The sequence below is a fragment of the Corvus moneduloides genome, chromosome 7 (assembly GCF_009650955.1).
Source record: "Corvus moneduloides isolate bCorMon1 chromosome 7, bCorMon1.pri, whole genome shotgun sequence".
In the NCBI taxonomy this organism is placed as follows: Eukaryota; Metazoa; Chordata; class Aves; order Passeriformes; family Corvidae; genus Corvus; species Corvus moneduloides.
Genome location: NC_045482.1, coordinates 22522530 through 22540394, shown reverse-complemented (window position 1 = coordinate 22540394; position 17865 = coordinate 22522530). Strand labels below are relative to the sequence as shown.

The 17865-nt window shown below is 37.1% G+C and overlaps 1 protein-coding gene across 11 annotated transcripts in view; it reads left to right on the top strand.

The window, feature by feature from the left end:
- The window catches only part of SLC4A10 (solute carrier family 4 member 10), a 154143-nt gene that overhangs the window by 49679 nt on the left and 86599 nt on the right, over window positions 1–17865 (top strand). For all 11 annotated transcript variants that reach the window (XR_004241149.1, XR_004241147.1, XR_004241148.1 and 8 more), the window contains exon 2: window positions 8699–8780. Coding sequence is in view for 8 of the 11 variants with exons in the window: in XM_032114046.1 (XP_031969937.1) it covers window positions 8699–8780 (82 nt within the window). In the remaining 3 variants the exon portion in view is untranslated. The remainder of the gene's footprint in view (window positions 1–8698; window positions 8781–17865) is intronic.

The following is a 17865-nucleotide window of genomic DNA, read 5'->3' as shown; positions in this document are numbered from 1 at the left end:
AAACCTTCCTGCTGCTTTCATTAATCCTTGCATTGTGTTTGTAGAAAGTGCTTGTCAAATACAATTGAAAGTTTGAGAAGCAGAAGAATGCTGAACATTATATTGGTGTTTCAGAGAGAGTGATTTAGTTTATTATTGATCATGCTGGCTTATGATGTCAAAAAACCCGTGGTTTTGAAATGTGGTTGGCATATGTTTGCATACAAAAGATGCAATTGCCAAACTACATCATTTTTGTGGCTGGCTGTAAAGGAAGAGAAAAAGTCTTCTCTCCTGTATTGTAGTTGTTGTTAAAATGGGTTATGATAAGTTGGTCATGACCCTTTTTCTTCTTTGCGCTTGCTATTTTCACATGAGTAGCTGCTTCAAGAAGGCTGCCTTCTATGATTCCTCTCCCTGACCCTATTTTGAGGTAAAGAAATATGAAAACATGTCATAATTTCTGAGGCTGAAAGGAGACCCCTTGAGATGGGAAGTGTATCCAACTTAAAACCAAATCCATCTTACTGCTGATTAAGAAACTAGCAATTACTTTTTCCATTTGCCGCCCAGCAGCTAATAACCTGTTGCATAGTGGGCTAAAGTCTGCATGTTCAGCTTCTAACTACACCTAAGTAGTGCTGTTATCCTGGATCTGTCCTCACCTGGCACTGGGCCAAGAGAGAGCCCAGACAAGCTAAAATTCAATCTCATTTGGGCTTTGGATAAAGTCTTCACCTCCATCTTCTTGCTGGTGGACTTCTCTCTAGTAGCTGACATAGCCGTTGCTATGAAGTGAGAAAAGAGGATTTCAGCTAATGGGACTGCACTAGGATGACATAAGACATTGGAATAATAACCAAGAGGAGAAAATAACCATCTATGCTGTTCTTCCCTCTATAACTTCTAAGTATTTCGCAGTGTAGTAAAAAAATACGAAGTAAAAGGGATAAAATCTCAGTCATACAGAAGTGACCCTACTTCTACATCTACATAGCAGCGAGAAGTACTGTTCTTTGTTTATGCAGAGGTCTGGCTGAAACTAGCAATTGAATAAAGATTATCTTGCAAATCTTGCAGAAGTGATAGGATAGAAGGAAAGGGAGAAGATTTGAGACTCTGAACATGACTGAAAATGTTTGAAGAAACACAATAACCTAAGTGCCTTGTTCATATTTTGTAAGGTATTTGCATCACTTAGGCAATCCTGATAATTTTACTCCAAGACATACAAAATATGGTAAGCTCAGCTGCAATTAATTGTAGGTGCTTTAAAACAGGTACCAGAATCCAGAAAGAATTTAGCAGTTCATTATTTGATTATTATATCCAGTGCTCTAACAGGTTTATCAAGTGTTTTAAGTGGGAAAGTTATTTGGTCCATGTTCTATCACAATTGTCCGCAGCCTCTGTGCCCCCACCCTGTTAGGCAGACAAAGTGAGGCACCTGGTCATTGCAACAAGTTAAGCTACTATTTTGCCTTGATTTTTTTGTTTAATCTTTTAAAATAGAAATGTTGTCTTCAGTTGGATAGGTATATGGAGAATAGAAAAAGCGTGTGTCTTTTTTGCCTTGCAAGTGGAAGGAATGCGTTGTTTCTACCTAAAATGGCTTTTCTAAGAAAGAAGATTCCTTATAAATATGAAGGAAATATTTTTGTGAGCATTCATTTATGCATCAGTTTATAGCTGCTGTATTGTGCATAATGACATATAACAAGCACAGGATGCTTCAGTGCAGATAAACACAGGAATTACAAGTATTAGTGACATTTAATTCTCTGTAAAACTGCTTTGTTTTATTTTTCTGCTTGGGTTCTTTTATTTATAACAATACTATGTGCTTACAGTTAATGTCTGAAATGATTCTCTATGTTTATATGTTACAGAAATTGCATTATTACATTAAATATATGTTCAGTCTCAGGCCAGTAGCAAATGAGTTCTTTGAAGCCAGTGCTGATTAGTGCAATTTTTAGCAGCATTGCAGAACATGGCATTTCATTATTGAGTCATGCTAAACATTATCTTGGCTTCTGCTATAAAAATAGAAAAGAGGAAAAAAGAAGACAGAGAAGGATGCTTTTATGCATATGACATGCAGCCCTGGGGAAGATGCAAATCTGGGATGAAAACTAATTGCTTTTTACTTTGTTGCGTAGCTTGAACTATGTGGAGCAGAGCTGACCAAAAGGAAAGCTGTGCTTTATGTTAACTAGCAGTGATTACTCCAGAAAGCTGCCATAAAAGCAGTACTGTTAAAGGGACACTTAAAAAAATGATCCTTCAGACCTTACAGAACAGACCTTATTGCATTATAAGTGTGTTTTGATGGGCCTTCTTTGATAGGTAGAGAGGGGAAAAGGATGATATAATGTAGCTAGTGGAATGGAAAAGCAATTATATTTCATCAGAAAGATAAAATTCACTGTAGTTTCCACCTCAGAAGATTGCTAAATATGGTTATATGTAATATAAGCAATTAAACGTGATAATATTAAAAAAAGGTGGTTTTTTTAAAAAATACTGCGCTTGTCTTCAGAAAGAGAGAAGAATTGTAGCATCTAAATTGTGGGAATACACATTGTGCTTTAAATCAGTTTTGTGTGAGCCTGTCTGCTCAAGGGCAGTTTAGAGGACAAGACTGAACATGGCAGTCACCAGTGATTCTCCTCCTACAAAAGGGAGGCATGCATCTACATATAATTTTAGCTTTTTAGCCATTTAGGTTAATTGTCTTTGAAAGATATTTCCAATATGCACTTGGTAGCTCTCGAGTTCAAATGACTTAGTTTTTCATATCTTTAGTAAGCCATCTTTATGAAATGTTAAGCTGAACGCAACCAAAACGATCTTAAAAATACAAATATTGTGTAATGGATCTGTAAAATGAATACAACACAAAACAGTAATGTTGGAACTGAGAAGGTAATCGTGTGTGTGGTGTCTGCAAAAATATTCAGTATTTCATTACAGGCCATTGGAAAGGTGAATACACAAGTTTCATACCGCTAACTTTATGATAATATGTATAGACCAAAATGAACATGTTAGAGTTCCATCTTTTAAGCATATGTAATTATTGATAATATAAAATAAATGAGATAATTATATGTTTGTCATGGTTTAACCCCAGCCAGCAGCCAAGCCCCATGCAGCTGCTCGCTCACTCCCACCAGTGGGATGGGGGACAAAATCAGAAGGGTAAAAGTGAGAGAACTCATGGGTTGAGATACAGACAGTTTAATAGAGAAAGCAAAAACCACCCACAAAAGCAAAACAAGGAATTAATTCCCTGCTTCCCATGGGCAGGCAGGTGTTCAGTCATCTCCAGGAGCGCAGGGCACCATCACAGGTCACGGTGACTTGGGAAGACAAACAGCAGCACTCCAGATGTCCTCCCCACTTCCCTCTTTCTTCCCTCCATAAGCTGAGTATGCTGTCATATGGTCTGGAATGTCCCTTTGGTCAGTTGGGGTCACCTGTCCCAGCTGTGTCTCCTCCCAGCCTCCCAGGCACCCCCAGCCCCCTCGCCAGCGTGGCCGTACAAGGAGCAGAAGGGACCTTGGCTCTGTGTAAGCCCTGCCCAGCAATAACAAAAACATCTCTCTATTATCAACCCTGTGCTCAGCACAAATCCAAATACAGCCCCCTACCAGCTGCTGTGAAGAAAGTTAACTCTACCCCAGCCAAAACCAGCACAACATTACAGCTTTCTATTGTTTATAGGAAGTCAGTATTTCATACTTTATGCTGACAGGTGTTCCTGAGTTCCAGATGGCATTTCAGTGTTATGTAGGTTGTCTAATCATCAATAAGTGGCTTATATGGAGAAGCAATTAATACCATGATTATTTTCCTTATGAGTCAGCAGGTGTGTCATATGCATAATTTCTAGTGTGTAAAAAATCAAAATGGGTTCTGCTCTGTTATGTATTTTACAGAAAGAAAGATGCTGAAAAAAAGATTCTTTATGGTTATGTTGATATCTATGCTGTGAGTATATTAAGAATGTAATTAAAAAGGGAAAGGATTTGACCTAGATGCTTAAAAACTGTGGGAAAAAAAAAAGTGGAATATTAATACTCTTTGTAGCTGGTTTTTGCACTGTATTTCAGAGGAAAACAATCATCCAGTTTATTGAAAACACTGAGTAGATATCAGTACAGAAAATAAAAGTAGCCAGATATGAAGAAAATCAGATAAAAAGAAGGATAAAGGGGAAAAAAAAAATAGTTTTCCATGTAAAAAAAAAATTTCCATGTTATCCATTTTGACTTTTCTACTCAAAATATATTAGGTACAGATATTGTACTAGTGGAGCAGTGAACCTACCAAGGCAAAGACAGTGAGACATACTCATTGCAACCATTTAATACTTCCCTGTTGTCCTAACAATTTCCTGTTTCCTAATGTATTTTTATTGTTATACTAATACTTAATTTACTGTAGTGATCAACACAGATGGTTTTCAGTAAATGTTTGCCTGGTATCCAGGTAGTTTTTAGGATGTATGTAACAGTGTCTTTTAAGAGAATGTATTGGTTTTCCTCTGGTAGTAAATACATATAATACCTGTATAGATAACTTCAAATATTGTCACCTGGACTTTAATCTACCTTGTTGTCATCCAGAAGATGAGGAATATGTCCTAATTCCATCATCTAGAAAGGTACTGAAGTTCTACAAGAGTATGTGTCTACATTAGCACATACATATTTAAAGAGGGGTGTCATGTGCCTTTGTACAGATCCACTTTTGAAAGCAGTTAATTTCCTTTTCCTTTCCACCCAGTCATCTACAATGTGATGAAAGCATAGACAGTGTATAAGAGCTGTTCCTAAAAAGACACAAAGACATCTTTCATAAAATGATGCTTCTCAGCTTTTCTAAAAGTGTATTTTTTCATTAATTAATTTGATCTAAGATGTGGAAGGACAGTGCGCAGTTCTGGGAGGTGTCAGGTTAAGGATCAACATCTTTGCAACATGTTATGAATTGTAGTTTGAGCTGTATCATAGCTAAAGAGGGTCACTTTGGGAAGCTTTCCAGGAGGCCGTTTTTTATAGCTTTGGAGTGTCCTGGGGGGAGAGCTTTGTCAATACATAGGTGGAAAGGGCACTTAAGGCATTTGGTTTTGGTTTCTAAGTCATGGGCCTTTTTATTTCTTCTAACCAATACACTTTAAAATTCCTGGCAACAACTGTAGTCTCACTTTATACTCTGATAAGCAGGTTGTTTATCTAAGGATTGAAAATCCATACTCCAGGACTCGTGGTGACCTTCCTCCATTGTGACTACTTACTAAAAAGTAATGTCTTTGAAGGTGGTTTATATCCTTTTATTTTGTTCAACTTCAAATACACATTTCAGTCTTACAACATGCAGGTGCAATGTAAAGCATGCAGGAGGTGACTCTACTGTTTGCTTTTCTGTACTTGCCACTGTGTTTGAACTTCTAGTGTGAAGAGACAAAAATATTAACAACTGTATTTATAAGACATTAATGAAATAGTTTTTTTCCTGTGAAATATGTGCAGCTGCTGCTGCTGCATGGTGAAGGTCATTCCAGCATTCATTTGGAAATTGTAAGAGATGAAAAAATCATGGACTGAGTCGAGTTGCTGGGCCCTGGTCTCTAAGGAGCTTGTGGTTTCCAAGTAAAAAGCTTTGGCTTTTTCTTGCTATTTTATCTCAGATACATTGTTTCTTCTACTGTGCGTTTGCCAGTATTTTATTACTTTAGGGAAATAAATTTTAGATCAACTGTTGTGTGATGACTGTGTGAAACCGTAAGATATTAACAAATATAATGAAAAGGAGAGTGAAATGTTAGATTGCGACAAGTTTATTGCACTCTGATTATAGCGTCACTGAAATATAATTCCACTGGCTCCTGCAGCATTGCTCTTAAATTAGGCTGGCAGAAAAAAACCCCAGTATATTTATTCTGAGGTAAACTTTGTCAAAGATGTGCAATGTAAAACTATTGCACGGTATTAATATACATTGGTTTGATGTAAAAAAAAGTTTATGCCTTAATTTTTTTTATCAATTTGTTACTTCCTATCATTATCTCTTCACACACGTAAAATTTCTTAAATTGAATGACTTGGCACTTCTGTAGTGCCTTACAGTTCTGAAATGCTGTGTGAATATTCATTATGGCACAGAGCAGCCCAATGAGGAAGGTAGATGAGTAAGTATTATTATCCCTATTTTATGGATGGGGAAGCTGAGGCACAGAGATTAAGTGACTTTTCCAGGGCCACACAGCAAGTCAGTGGCAGATCCAGGAGTAGCACTCAGGGACTTCCTGGATCCCTCTCCCATGCTTTAAGCAGTAGACCACAGTGTTCCCTGGACTCAGCAAGCAACTCATTGCAATAATGGACAGTTCCAAGGACTTGTACCTGGTCAGTGTGTCCACACATTTGTTTGCAGACTGCTGCAGTATGTCTGTATGGTTTCAGTACTCCAGTCCTTGCGCCCTGTGTAAAATTTTTTGCCTTAATCATCTTAAAATGGGGTAAAAGGAAGAAGCGGTAGAATTCTGACATAAATGTGGCATGGCAATGAAGAACATTTATTTTTCATTATTCTTATTCTGAACTTTATTCTGAACCTGCCGAAACTGGTGGGCCAAACTGCAGTAGATTCATGGCTTTGAGGATGCTAGTGTGGAGTTTGGGTGGCATGAATTCTATCTTCCATGACTGTATTATGGTTAGTTTTGCCTATACTTTCAGTTTCAAATGCTCATTTATTGCAGCACTTAAAAATAATAAGTTCATAGTTTTCCTGAAATTCTAATAAAAAGCAGAGCATTACTAATTAAAATTAGGTTTCCAGTCTCTATTCATCCAGGGGAAAGTGGAGTGGGATCTGTTTTTACTGGTATTGTGATAGTCCTCACCACCCAATAAGTTTGAGCACTAAACTACAAGAGAACCTTTGTGTCACCTCTCCCCTCCAAGGGGGCAGTACAGGAATCACAGAAATTACTTCTAGAGTAAATGCAGTATAACTCTTGTACTGGTAAATACAAGGTGGCTTTCATGCTGCTCCCTGGGAAGTCAGCATGTTCAGTGCAAGGCCTGTTTAATTGGACTTTGCTCAGAGTTTGACAAGTGAATTGCTAACAACACAGTTAAGCTGTTTGTCCCTGTAATATTAGTGGAATAAACCCACTTCTGAGAATGAGGCAAGGCTGAGACTTGCTGTGACATTACAGGAAGAGGAGGCAGAGAAGCAAAAATCTGTGGGAAAGGTCTAATAAAGACATTTTAACACTTGGTCTTTCTTTCTTTAACAGCCCAGATGCTTGGTGCTGACACATTCATAGGATTTTTGTATGTAAGATAGCTACAGCATGACAGCTATTTTTAAAAAAGAGAGGACCCTGAAACAAAACTTCACATCCAGAATGCACCACATCCAGCTATATAAGTGAATCTTTTTGCCTGGGACATCTGATCTTTAAGGAGAAGTGCTCAGAGTTTAATTCCTTATTATATTCCATTGCATTCTATATATAGATTCATATTTATCATGTAACACTGGTATTTAAATCCCCTTGCTTCAGACTTGCATTTAGATACCAATTTTATATATTGAAATCAAAGAGTTCTAGTTCTAATATCACTTACTAAAACCCCTCTACTAGTGACAAGTGAATATAAATCCATGATATATTAATTGATACTTTTGTATAATGCATCATTTTTCATAATAGTTTAACGGAAACTGCTCTAAATCATGTTGTGAAATATGGACTGTATTTGACTGCTGGATTTTTTCACAAGTGATGTCAAACTCATAGTGAACCGAATACTCATTTTAGCATGGCATCTAGTGCCTTGTTGCTGAACTCCCAGATTTTCTGTTCAGGGAAATGTGTTCTTTCTCTTTCTCTTTCTCTTTTTCTTTCTCTTTCTGTCAGAAATGACAAAATCACTGATTTCTGTAGCTTACCTAGCCTGAGTACAATACACTAGTTGATAACGTACTACATTTACAGTGCAGTAGAGAGTACAGTTAAAATGCATGTTTGACTAAAAATTAAACATGAATATGTTCCTGAGGAAGAACAGCTTTTCCGTTTTCTGCTCTTAATGTGTGCTGCCTGCCTTTATACTAAATTCAGCTTGGTGTTTGTAAAGAAAGGCAAAGTCTTTGCAATTCACAAGTAAGTGAAGCCAGTTGTTTTCATGGTGTTAGTTTTATTTCTTACCATATTGTCACTGAGTATTATTGTCTAGCTTTGCCAAAGTATAAGGAGTCTTCGTAACAATAATTTGGGAATTCTGCTAGTAGCTCAGGATCCTGGTGTAAAGACAAAAATACATGTGCAACCCCTTACTTCAGGTGAATGAGAATAAAGGTGCCTTGGTCAGACATTTCTTCTGTCATCTCTTTTATTGTCCTATTGACTCACGTTTTTCTTGGTTTCTGGTAACCAGTGTTTACTCACCATCTTGCAGGGTTTACCAGGAGAAGTTTTGCACATCAAAGTTAGCTGTAATCGCACCTCAGTAAAAACTGATGCGTAAGAAATAGATTTTAATAAGGAAAATTAAATTCTTAAACTCCTTTTTGTTCTTGAGTTGGAAAAATCAATAATTAAATATTAAAAACATCTTTGTTTTACAATACTGTAAAATCTTGACAATAGTTTCCAAATGAAAGTAGCTTAGCTGTCCTTTTTTCTCTTTTGTAGAGAAATGATGAAGAGGCTGTTGTGGATAGAGGTGGAACTCGCTCCATTCTCAAGACACATTTTGAAAAGGAAGATCTAGAAGGTGAGGGATGATTACTCTGTGCTTTATGTTGTCACATTCTTCTGAAAGTACTGAAATAAAATTCTAATGTGTAAAGTCATTGATTTGAGCAGGGATGCAAAGAGACAAGAGAGTAGAATCTCATAATTTATTTTAAAAAGAGAAATATTACTGTCTTCTCACAACAGTGTCCAGAAACAGGTGACGGTGGAAGGAGTTTGCTAGTTTTCGGTGATCTATAGTCAAGTTGTGTAAATATGGATGTGTGACTTTAGATAAGTCTTTTAAACTTTCAAATATGCAGATGCAAACAGGACTGTTGATTTAGTACTTATCAAGGGTTCTACATTTGCATTACAATCCTCATGTAGTTGCTTAGCCACATCTTCAGCTGAACAAAAATATTCTGGAGTGTCACAGATTGGATACATGCTTGATGATATCTACTGTGGAAACCACCTAAAATGACCATGTAGAAGAAAGTGAGAAATTGTGAGAACTGTTTCGTAATACCGGTCTAATGAGTCAGTTGCATTTCTATTTCTTTAGTGTATCTCAAACTTTGGTTACTACTGTACTTAAACTCTTGTATTGAGTTGTGTGAGCCCCCAAGTCATAGTTATCATGAAAATGAGTTTCTGTTGCACATATGATATCCCTTTCCTGAGATTGGAACTGACTGATTTTGTTAGCTTCTTGTAGTGGGACATGGAGGTTCCTGTCTTTGTCACACAGATCCACATGAACTAGCCCAAAAGAAATATTAAGATCAACATGCTACATCTGAAAAGTTCCCTGCTTCAGTTCTAAAGAGCAATATCTCCATCTGTGCAGGAACTTGGGCTTTCTGAACGCCTACCATTGATTACTTCATAATTTTTTTCTTTTTTTCTCTGGCTGTATGATCTCTATGTTCTCTGCTACATATTGGCCATATTGATGATTTCATGGAAATACCAACATGTTACACAGCAACTCCCTGTTATTGCTTCCTTCGGCAGTGCCTCCCTCAAAAAGCCGATGTAGCTGCATTTGAAAGGGGCCTGGCTGTGTCTGTATGAGGTTGTCTCTCACAGAAGGATGTTAACTGTTGTGCAGTGTAGCATGTATGAGGTCGGTGGCTCTCCACTCAGTCTGGGGAAGTCTGAGTGTGTGCAAGGATATACCTTAGGGAAGATGTTTCCAGAGTGGCATTTAGAGTTTTGGTGTCTCCAGGGATAAGAGTACCAGTGGGTCAGGCTGGCAATGACAGTGTTGGACTTAGGCAAAAAACCTCCTATTTTGAATCTCACATTTAATATTCTGTGGTCTTCAGTCCCTTGATCGCATCCTTGACCAAAGAGAAACCATTGTATCTGGTGTCCTTAGAGGAACACCTAATGGAAGAGTGGGAGCTCCCTGTTTCCCTTTCTCCGTGGTACTGACTCAAAGAGTTTTTGCAGGGTAAGTCTACCCACAAAAATACGCTTTTTCTGAGTCATTTTATTGATGATGGTAAGGTGGCATTTCAAAAATGGACAGCTTTCTGGGGAAATGACATCTTTAAGATCAGCCACATGAGCAGACTCAAGCATTACGTTTGTCAGAATTACTGTGATGTTCCACATGTGACTACATGGAACATAATTTAAGAACTGTATTTAATTACTTTTTTTCCCCACCATCCTATATGTGTAGAGTTGCTCCTGTGAAATATCAGTGAAAATATTATTTCAAAGATCTGCTCCTAGGATGTTATCAATAGAAATTGGAACATGGCAGTGACACTCCCACAATCTTCCCATCATTTTAAATTGAATTAAATTTAGAATACTGAAAAATGCTGCAGTTAGCAAATGAATCTGCTTTTATTAAAAATAAAATCCCAATGTTTCATAATGTTCTAAGAAAACAGTTTTTCAGTATAGAATCAATCCTTCATAATGCAATTAGCTTTCTCAGATAAATTTCATGCTCACTCTTAAGTTCAGATCAGTTTGTCTTTAAGTATATAATCACTACATTCAAAAATACCAAGTGAAATAGTAAGTTCTGAAAAGATTGCAGATTTTAATATCCAATTGCAGTTTAACAGCATGTCCATTTGTTTTGCAGTATATCTAGGCACTTCTCCCCCTGGAAACAGTGAATGTGACTCACAAATGTCTGTCTTATTCACTGAACATTGTGTTGGGTTCTGCTGAAAAATGTACCTTTTTCCTAATGACATAACAACTATGAAATATGAAATTAAATAATCAGGTGCTAATTGCATATCTTAGAAAAAGAATATAATCAGACTATTCATATGTATTATGTAATTAGCCTTTTGACAGACATTTAATTGGGTTTATGTTTTAAAAACGTAAATAGCTAGTTACTGAATATTCTGGGGAAGACTAGCTTTGCCAGCATTTAGGTTTCAATGGCACCATGACAGCAACATTTCAAAAATTGCAATTCGTATGGAAAACTACAGGTTTAAATCTGAAAATCAGTATTAAATTTCTTCTTATTAAATCTTATAGTTGTAAGTATTTTGTCCTTTTTTTTTTTAAATTTTACACTATCAACATTTGAACTTCAGAAATACTGATTTAAATGTGTACTAAAATTTCCATCTGAAATTTCTTGGCCTAGCAAATATTTGGATTTGCATATTTTAGGCAGTCCTTGTGCAAGTATATTGCAAGTACATTTCTTGTTGAAAGCATGAAGATATGGTGATTAATCCTGCCTCAAAGAACAGACACAAGAATAGATTTTTGGCTCAGTCTCTCTAGATCAGTGTTTTCTTTCCCTGAGCAGTATAGTAAAAATTTAGGAACTTAAGACAGGAACTGCAATACTTATGGGATGTAATGCTCATATTAGTGCCAGTAATGATACTTGCAGTAAGTACTTCAAATTGTGTCTTTTTACTTAAGTTTTGTAGTGCTTTAGAGGTGAATTGTTTGCAGAGCTTTGGCATTCAGATTTTCAGCATGAATTATTTTTCCATGTAAATAATTTTTTGTGAGTTGTAAGGTCAGGATCAGTCAGTAATATTGAATAAGTCATTTGTCTGACTGTTGCATTAATGTAGGGACAGAGAAAGCATTTCTAAAAGCAAAAAAAGATTATCTTCTGTGGTTACAATCATCTGTTTCGCATGTTATCTTTCAATGTGTGTACAGACTAAAATCCTACTGAAATAAACATGCTCTCATTTTTATCAGTGGTGGAATTCCTAAACGAGAATTGAGCACTGATTCTGGATGCTCAAGTACTTAATTGTCAAAGGACAGGTTGTACATGTACCTGTTCTGAGAGCAGCTAGGCAAATTTTCATGGACAGATGTGCACATCAGCGTTACTCTCTGCTTATTCCATGCACTTGTCTCTGGCTGGCTGCCATTGCTTCAATGTATGCTCAGGAAGAACAGTTTTCTGATCAAATGGATATACCTACTTTTTATCTCCGAGGTCAAAAATACTTGGATTGCACTGTGCTGGAGATGTTAGATTCTCTCAGGTCACATGCTGAGACTTTTGGACTGTGTAGATATGCAAAGGGATTGACATTAAATACAGTCTGACCAATGTCTTTTCCTTATGCCCACCATAATATTAGCTGAGAGGAAAAGTGACTGTTCCATGGCCATCCTTGCTGGAGGTGGCCAGCTGCAGATTGAGGATTTTTGTGAGAGTATTTCAGAACTGCTGTGTGTATTACTGTGGCCTGGTTTGAGAAGCAGCTTCAACCGGAAGATGGCTGGAGATTAGATTGTTAGGTGAAGGTCCAAGCATGAATCAGGGATGAATTCTGTCTCTGTTGGAGAAAATTGGAAAATTATCCTTGATTCAGAGAAGTCAAGATTTTGCTTAAGGTTTTTATGTTTCATTCATTTAAGCTGCCTAAGTGGCGTGGGAAAATTTGCCTCATGGGAAATCAAGTTTGCCATGTTTCACATCTCTGAGGACACGTAAAACACTGTATCCAGTATATGCATCACTGTATATCAGAATATGCATTCTGACACTTTTGACAAAATTCAGATTACTTGGATTGCTTACTGAAAGTCACAAAAAACCTTCAAGCTTAATTACAATATAAATGTCACTAGCACAACACAGAATGATGCAGAAGCTGAGGCTTTAAACTTAATAAACCAAAAATTAATTTTAAATTTTGTAGAGATATTTTGTAATTAAAAACCTGCATGAAGATTAATTTTTATAGTAGATGTCCTGCTGAACAGAAAAGGTGAGATTCCAGAGTATTTAATTATTCTCTTTTAAAAATAGTTACTTCTGTTATTTTTTTTTCTTTTTAGATTTGTTCTAGTTTGTGACAATAATTTAAAAATAATTTTCATGAAATTTTGATTATATACTGTTAGGGTTAATATATTAAAAACCTCATTGTGATTAAATGCTAATCTCCATATATTATTATGTAGTAGAAGTTTGAGTGGCTATAGTTTTCTAAGTAGCCTTTTATTCTCAGAGACTGGACCTTCTGGTAGAAATAACATCACAGTACACCCCTCTGCCGCTGACATTTTTTACCTGAAAATTAATAGGACCTAGCAGCTCATAGGAGTGAGAGAATATAAAGTATGTTAACATGGCCTTGATTCACCCATGTCTCAATGTAGAAGCAAGTCAGATACCAGCTCTGCTTGGTCAGACAGGAACATCAATCAAGATTTCCCTTCCCTTTGGCTTCCAGGATGCTACAGCCTACTGCAAATAATTTGTTACCATGTCAGTACAGATCCCCTGCTCCAAGCTGCCTTGCCTGTGCTTCCCTTGGGTACCCTGCTCACCCTGATGTTCACTTTGACCTCACTCGTGCTCCTTGCAGCGATGTTTGCTGCACTTAGATGGGCATAATAAAAGCTGTGGAAGCAGAGTCAGGGAATGATTTGGTTTAGTCTCTACCTGAAAGGTTGCTCTTTCATTTTGTTGCCTACCAGCTATTACATACTGGAGCTTGTTCCATTTGTGATTTCTAAGTCACATGTTTCTGTACTGCCTCTCATCTGGTTTTTGTTTTCTTTTTCCTATGTAATTCAATATTCCTTGAGATCTCACTTTTTTCCTTTTGTCTTGGCAGTCACCTGGTTTGATCCCTTTGGATGGGTTCTCTTGTCCCTTCTCAGGAGTTTCTGTGTTTGTGGGAGGGTGGTTCACCTTGAAGATTCATGAATAACTTTGAAGGTTATGTTCACAAAATCTCTTTGAAATGATGAATAATGAAATAATGGAAGCAAACAAGAGCCACAGTGTTGGTTGAACACCACAGTCCTTAGCTGATCATAAAGTTTGGTTGTGAATTTGGTTTGAATTTGCTCTGAGCTTCACAGACAGGAAACCTTTTCAGTATTTGTAGGGAGTAATATTTTCAAATATTTCACTTTGTGAAATCCCAGATGCAACTGACACAAACCAATTTGCCATTATTGGTGAAAGCTGCTAAATTGCAGCATCAGAAGACAGAAACATTCCTTTTTTAACACACAGTTGTAGTAGTACTGAGGTTGCTTTTTTTTTTTTTTTTGGCTCGTTGCTAGTTTAGAAATATAGGCCAAATTCTTCCCTCCAATAACCACAGCTTCTCTCTCCATCAGTGGAAAGAGGTTGTGTATCTGAGCCAGGTCCTTTTACATTCTGTGTCTGCTGGCTTTTTTTCTTTTGTCTGGCAGGCAAGGTCCTGATCTCGTGATTGAGCCATACATACAACACCTCTGGACTCCTCTGGAGGAATGTAGGAAATTTGGAACATAAGCGCTGGTTAAAAAGAATTTTTAGCCCACCCACAACCTGGAAAAATATTTTTTTAAAAGACAAGATTTTTTTGGGATGGCAGTGAGTGATTGAGGTTCTTTAAAAGGTCCTTAACTTTAATGACTTCAGTGAGATGCTCTTATCCTCCATATTCAACGTGTCCTTAATGTTATCTTGGGCCAGGGATATTGTTTTAATTTTTTTCTCTATAATTTATGTTGTAATCTACCCTAGAATATAAATTACATGTATCATCTAAAACAATTTTTGAAGGTTTTCTTGTCAGTTCCTACAAATTATAGCATGGCAAAAAGGTGAAAAATGCATTTTGGACAAACCATAACCACAAACAGCAATGTAAATGGTTAATTTAGGAAGGATTGCTTTTGTCCTTTCTGCTTTTTCTTCACCTCTGCCTCCCTGCTGCACTACAGTAACGAATCATGAGTCATGTACTCTCTACTCCTACACAATTCACCATAATCACTTTTTTTCCTATAAGGAAAAAGGCAAATTTTTTAACCCTACGTGGACTGATGTATTCTGTCTCTACCTCACTGTCCATTTTTGAGAGAATGAAAAATTGCATTTGGTTCAACTCTAGCTGTCAATGCATAAAAGAGGCTTCAAGGCACTGAGTGTTTTCCAGAGGACGGAGAAACCCCTCTGGTCCTGCTGAGGTCAGCAGTCATCTGAGACTTGGCTTGAACCACTGGCAAAGTATCCTCTCTCAAGGCATCTTGCCTTTGAAGTGTGCTTCCTCAGTAGGTCACAGAAGCCTGCCTTTGCTCTTTCTGGAGGTGTTTCAAGACCCATCTGTTCCCTTATCTGCCCCTTCCCTCCATACCTGTGAGCAGGGATCTGAAAGCCTTGGTGTCAGCAGGTGCCTCAGGCAGATTCTGATAATCCCAGGTGGAAGGCAGCACAGGCACATGTACCCTGAGCATCTGGTGCTCATGGATGTTCAGATCCAGGACAGTCATTTTTTTGTACAATTGCCACCATGTTGGCTGGTTCACTACCAGCCATGTTGAGTTCCACATTCCTGGTGTAACATGGAGACCTGAGAGAGGTTTGCTCCTCTCCATAGTTTGTGCTGTGTTTATGTTACAATTTTAAAAGGCAGAATTGGCTTAGGTGTCAGTGAGCCATAGGATTCATCTGGTCTTCTGAGCCTTTTCTATTAACCTTACAGTAGCATCAGTAGTGTTTTATTGTAGAAAGACTATGATTCTGTTCTTGCAAAAACACACTCTGGACTAAAATGTTGATTTATTCCAGATGGGCTGCCAGGAAAGTGAAACATGACCACATGCATTAGTATTTTCAGTATTAGCATTCAGGAGCAAATAATTTTTAAAAACAGACCCTCTGAGAAAATACAGCAATACACAAAGGTTATTTACAATGTGAAAGCTTATTAAAGAAATGCAATGCACTCAATCAGTCTGCTCTGCAGTGACCTTTATACAATGCTACACATTCACTGGTAAATTGTATAAAGATTGTTTATTAAAAAAAGTCTGTATTTTGAATCAAATTGCACATAGCTTGGGAACATGATGCCTTAGGTTTTAACTTCTATATTTTTCAGATTCTGTACTGCTTAGTGTGTGGCTCTGAAGTTTCTTGTAGCCTGTTAATTTCTGCTCTCTTGTGCTGGTTAGACATAACAAAGCCTCTCCAGGCCTGCTCTTCAAGGACATCTAGACTGTCCTAGGCCCAAAAGTATGAACTAAAGAGCCTCTAAGAGGGGGTAAGCTGAGGGGAATTACATCATTAAACTGAAGCTTTAATTGGAGAATTAACCCTGCTATGCAAATGAACCAAACCTATAAAAGTGTGAAGAACTCGTGACCTGGGGTCCATCTTGGGGTCCATCTTGCAATAGCCTCTGGCTCCCCAGGGAGTACCTTTGAAGGCCTTTCAAATAAATCCCTTTTATTGCCTTACTCCTGTCTAGTCTCTGTTTCTAGGAGGCCTCTTAAGGCATCAAACAAAACCCAGAATATAAAGGTAGTTCAAATGTATGCATTTATAGCATAAGAGCTTGTGGTTTACCATCAAAGCATTAAAACACTCCTTGAGTTAAAGTATTCTAAGGACTGAAGAAATAATAACCCATGTTATAAAGCATTCTTTTAATTTTTTACAGGATTACATTAAATCCAAATGATATAAAATATTTAAAAGGGATCCTGTTAATTATAATTATTTTTGAGGCAGATGAAAGTGCATATAGCCATGTGTAAAAATCAGGATCTCCCCTAAATTTTTGAAGAAAATATGTATTGTGCTCTAAATGTCTTCAGTTTGTGGAGGTATGATTTCATTGCCCTAGAAAAGAGGGATATGAAATATACATTATTAATATGGATATGTCTTGCAGAGACATTTATCAGAATAAAATCTAAGTAGAAGTGGCATTTGGGGTTGCTGTTTTTCAAAGGAGAAATTATTCCTTACATTTAAATTTATTTTAAGAACCCAGTAGAAAATTAATCATCTAAAAAACCAGGCTCAGAATAGCAAGCATTTTCTGCATATCCCTTGAAAATGACAGAAGTAACATCTAGAAATGGTTTTCAGAACCTGGAATTCTGGGTCTTTAAAACCAGAAGCTTATCCTAGCTACCTATCTTATGCATTAAGTAAGTGGAAGGAAAAAGAAATGTAGTGGGATTTCTAAAGCTCTGAAAACACATAACCCATTATAATTGATGGTGCTTGATGACTTAACTTATGTACTTCTGGAAATCCCATTACAATTATTTGAGTGATGTGACATTTCAAGGGAAAATGGAGATGGAGAGAAAGGATTTGTAAATGTTTCCTGTAATTTAGTGGAATTAAGATCTATTTAATGGAATGCTAAGAGTACAGATTTTTTTGCCCCAGTACCTCCCATTCTTCCACAAACAATTTTAACACAGAAAACACACCCATTTGGTAGGGAGAGCAAGCTGTTACATTCACCTCTTAAACCATGTGTCAATTCTGTGTGAGAATGGTCATTAGGTTGTACCTGATGTCAGTGGTTTGTAGCCTGCTATGACTTACAGTTGTTACTATTTCCCATACTTTAGTGTCTTTGTAGTCTTTCCAAAAGGATGAGAAATTATGATCTAATTGAGCTAGGTGCTGTGAAAATGTATGGCAGAGCAGAATTATTTTACAATATTTGAGCAATATTTGAGCAATAGTCAGGCATTTTTAGTTGGCATCCTGATGAAGTAAATACTAAAACACACAAAAATATTCTTAAAGATAAATGAAAGAAATGCCCATATGCAATCAGTTACTATTTATAAGGATATCCTGGATAGTGGCTATCCTGGTTGTTCCTGACTTCACT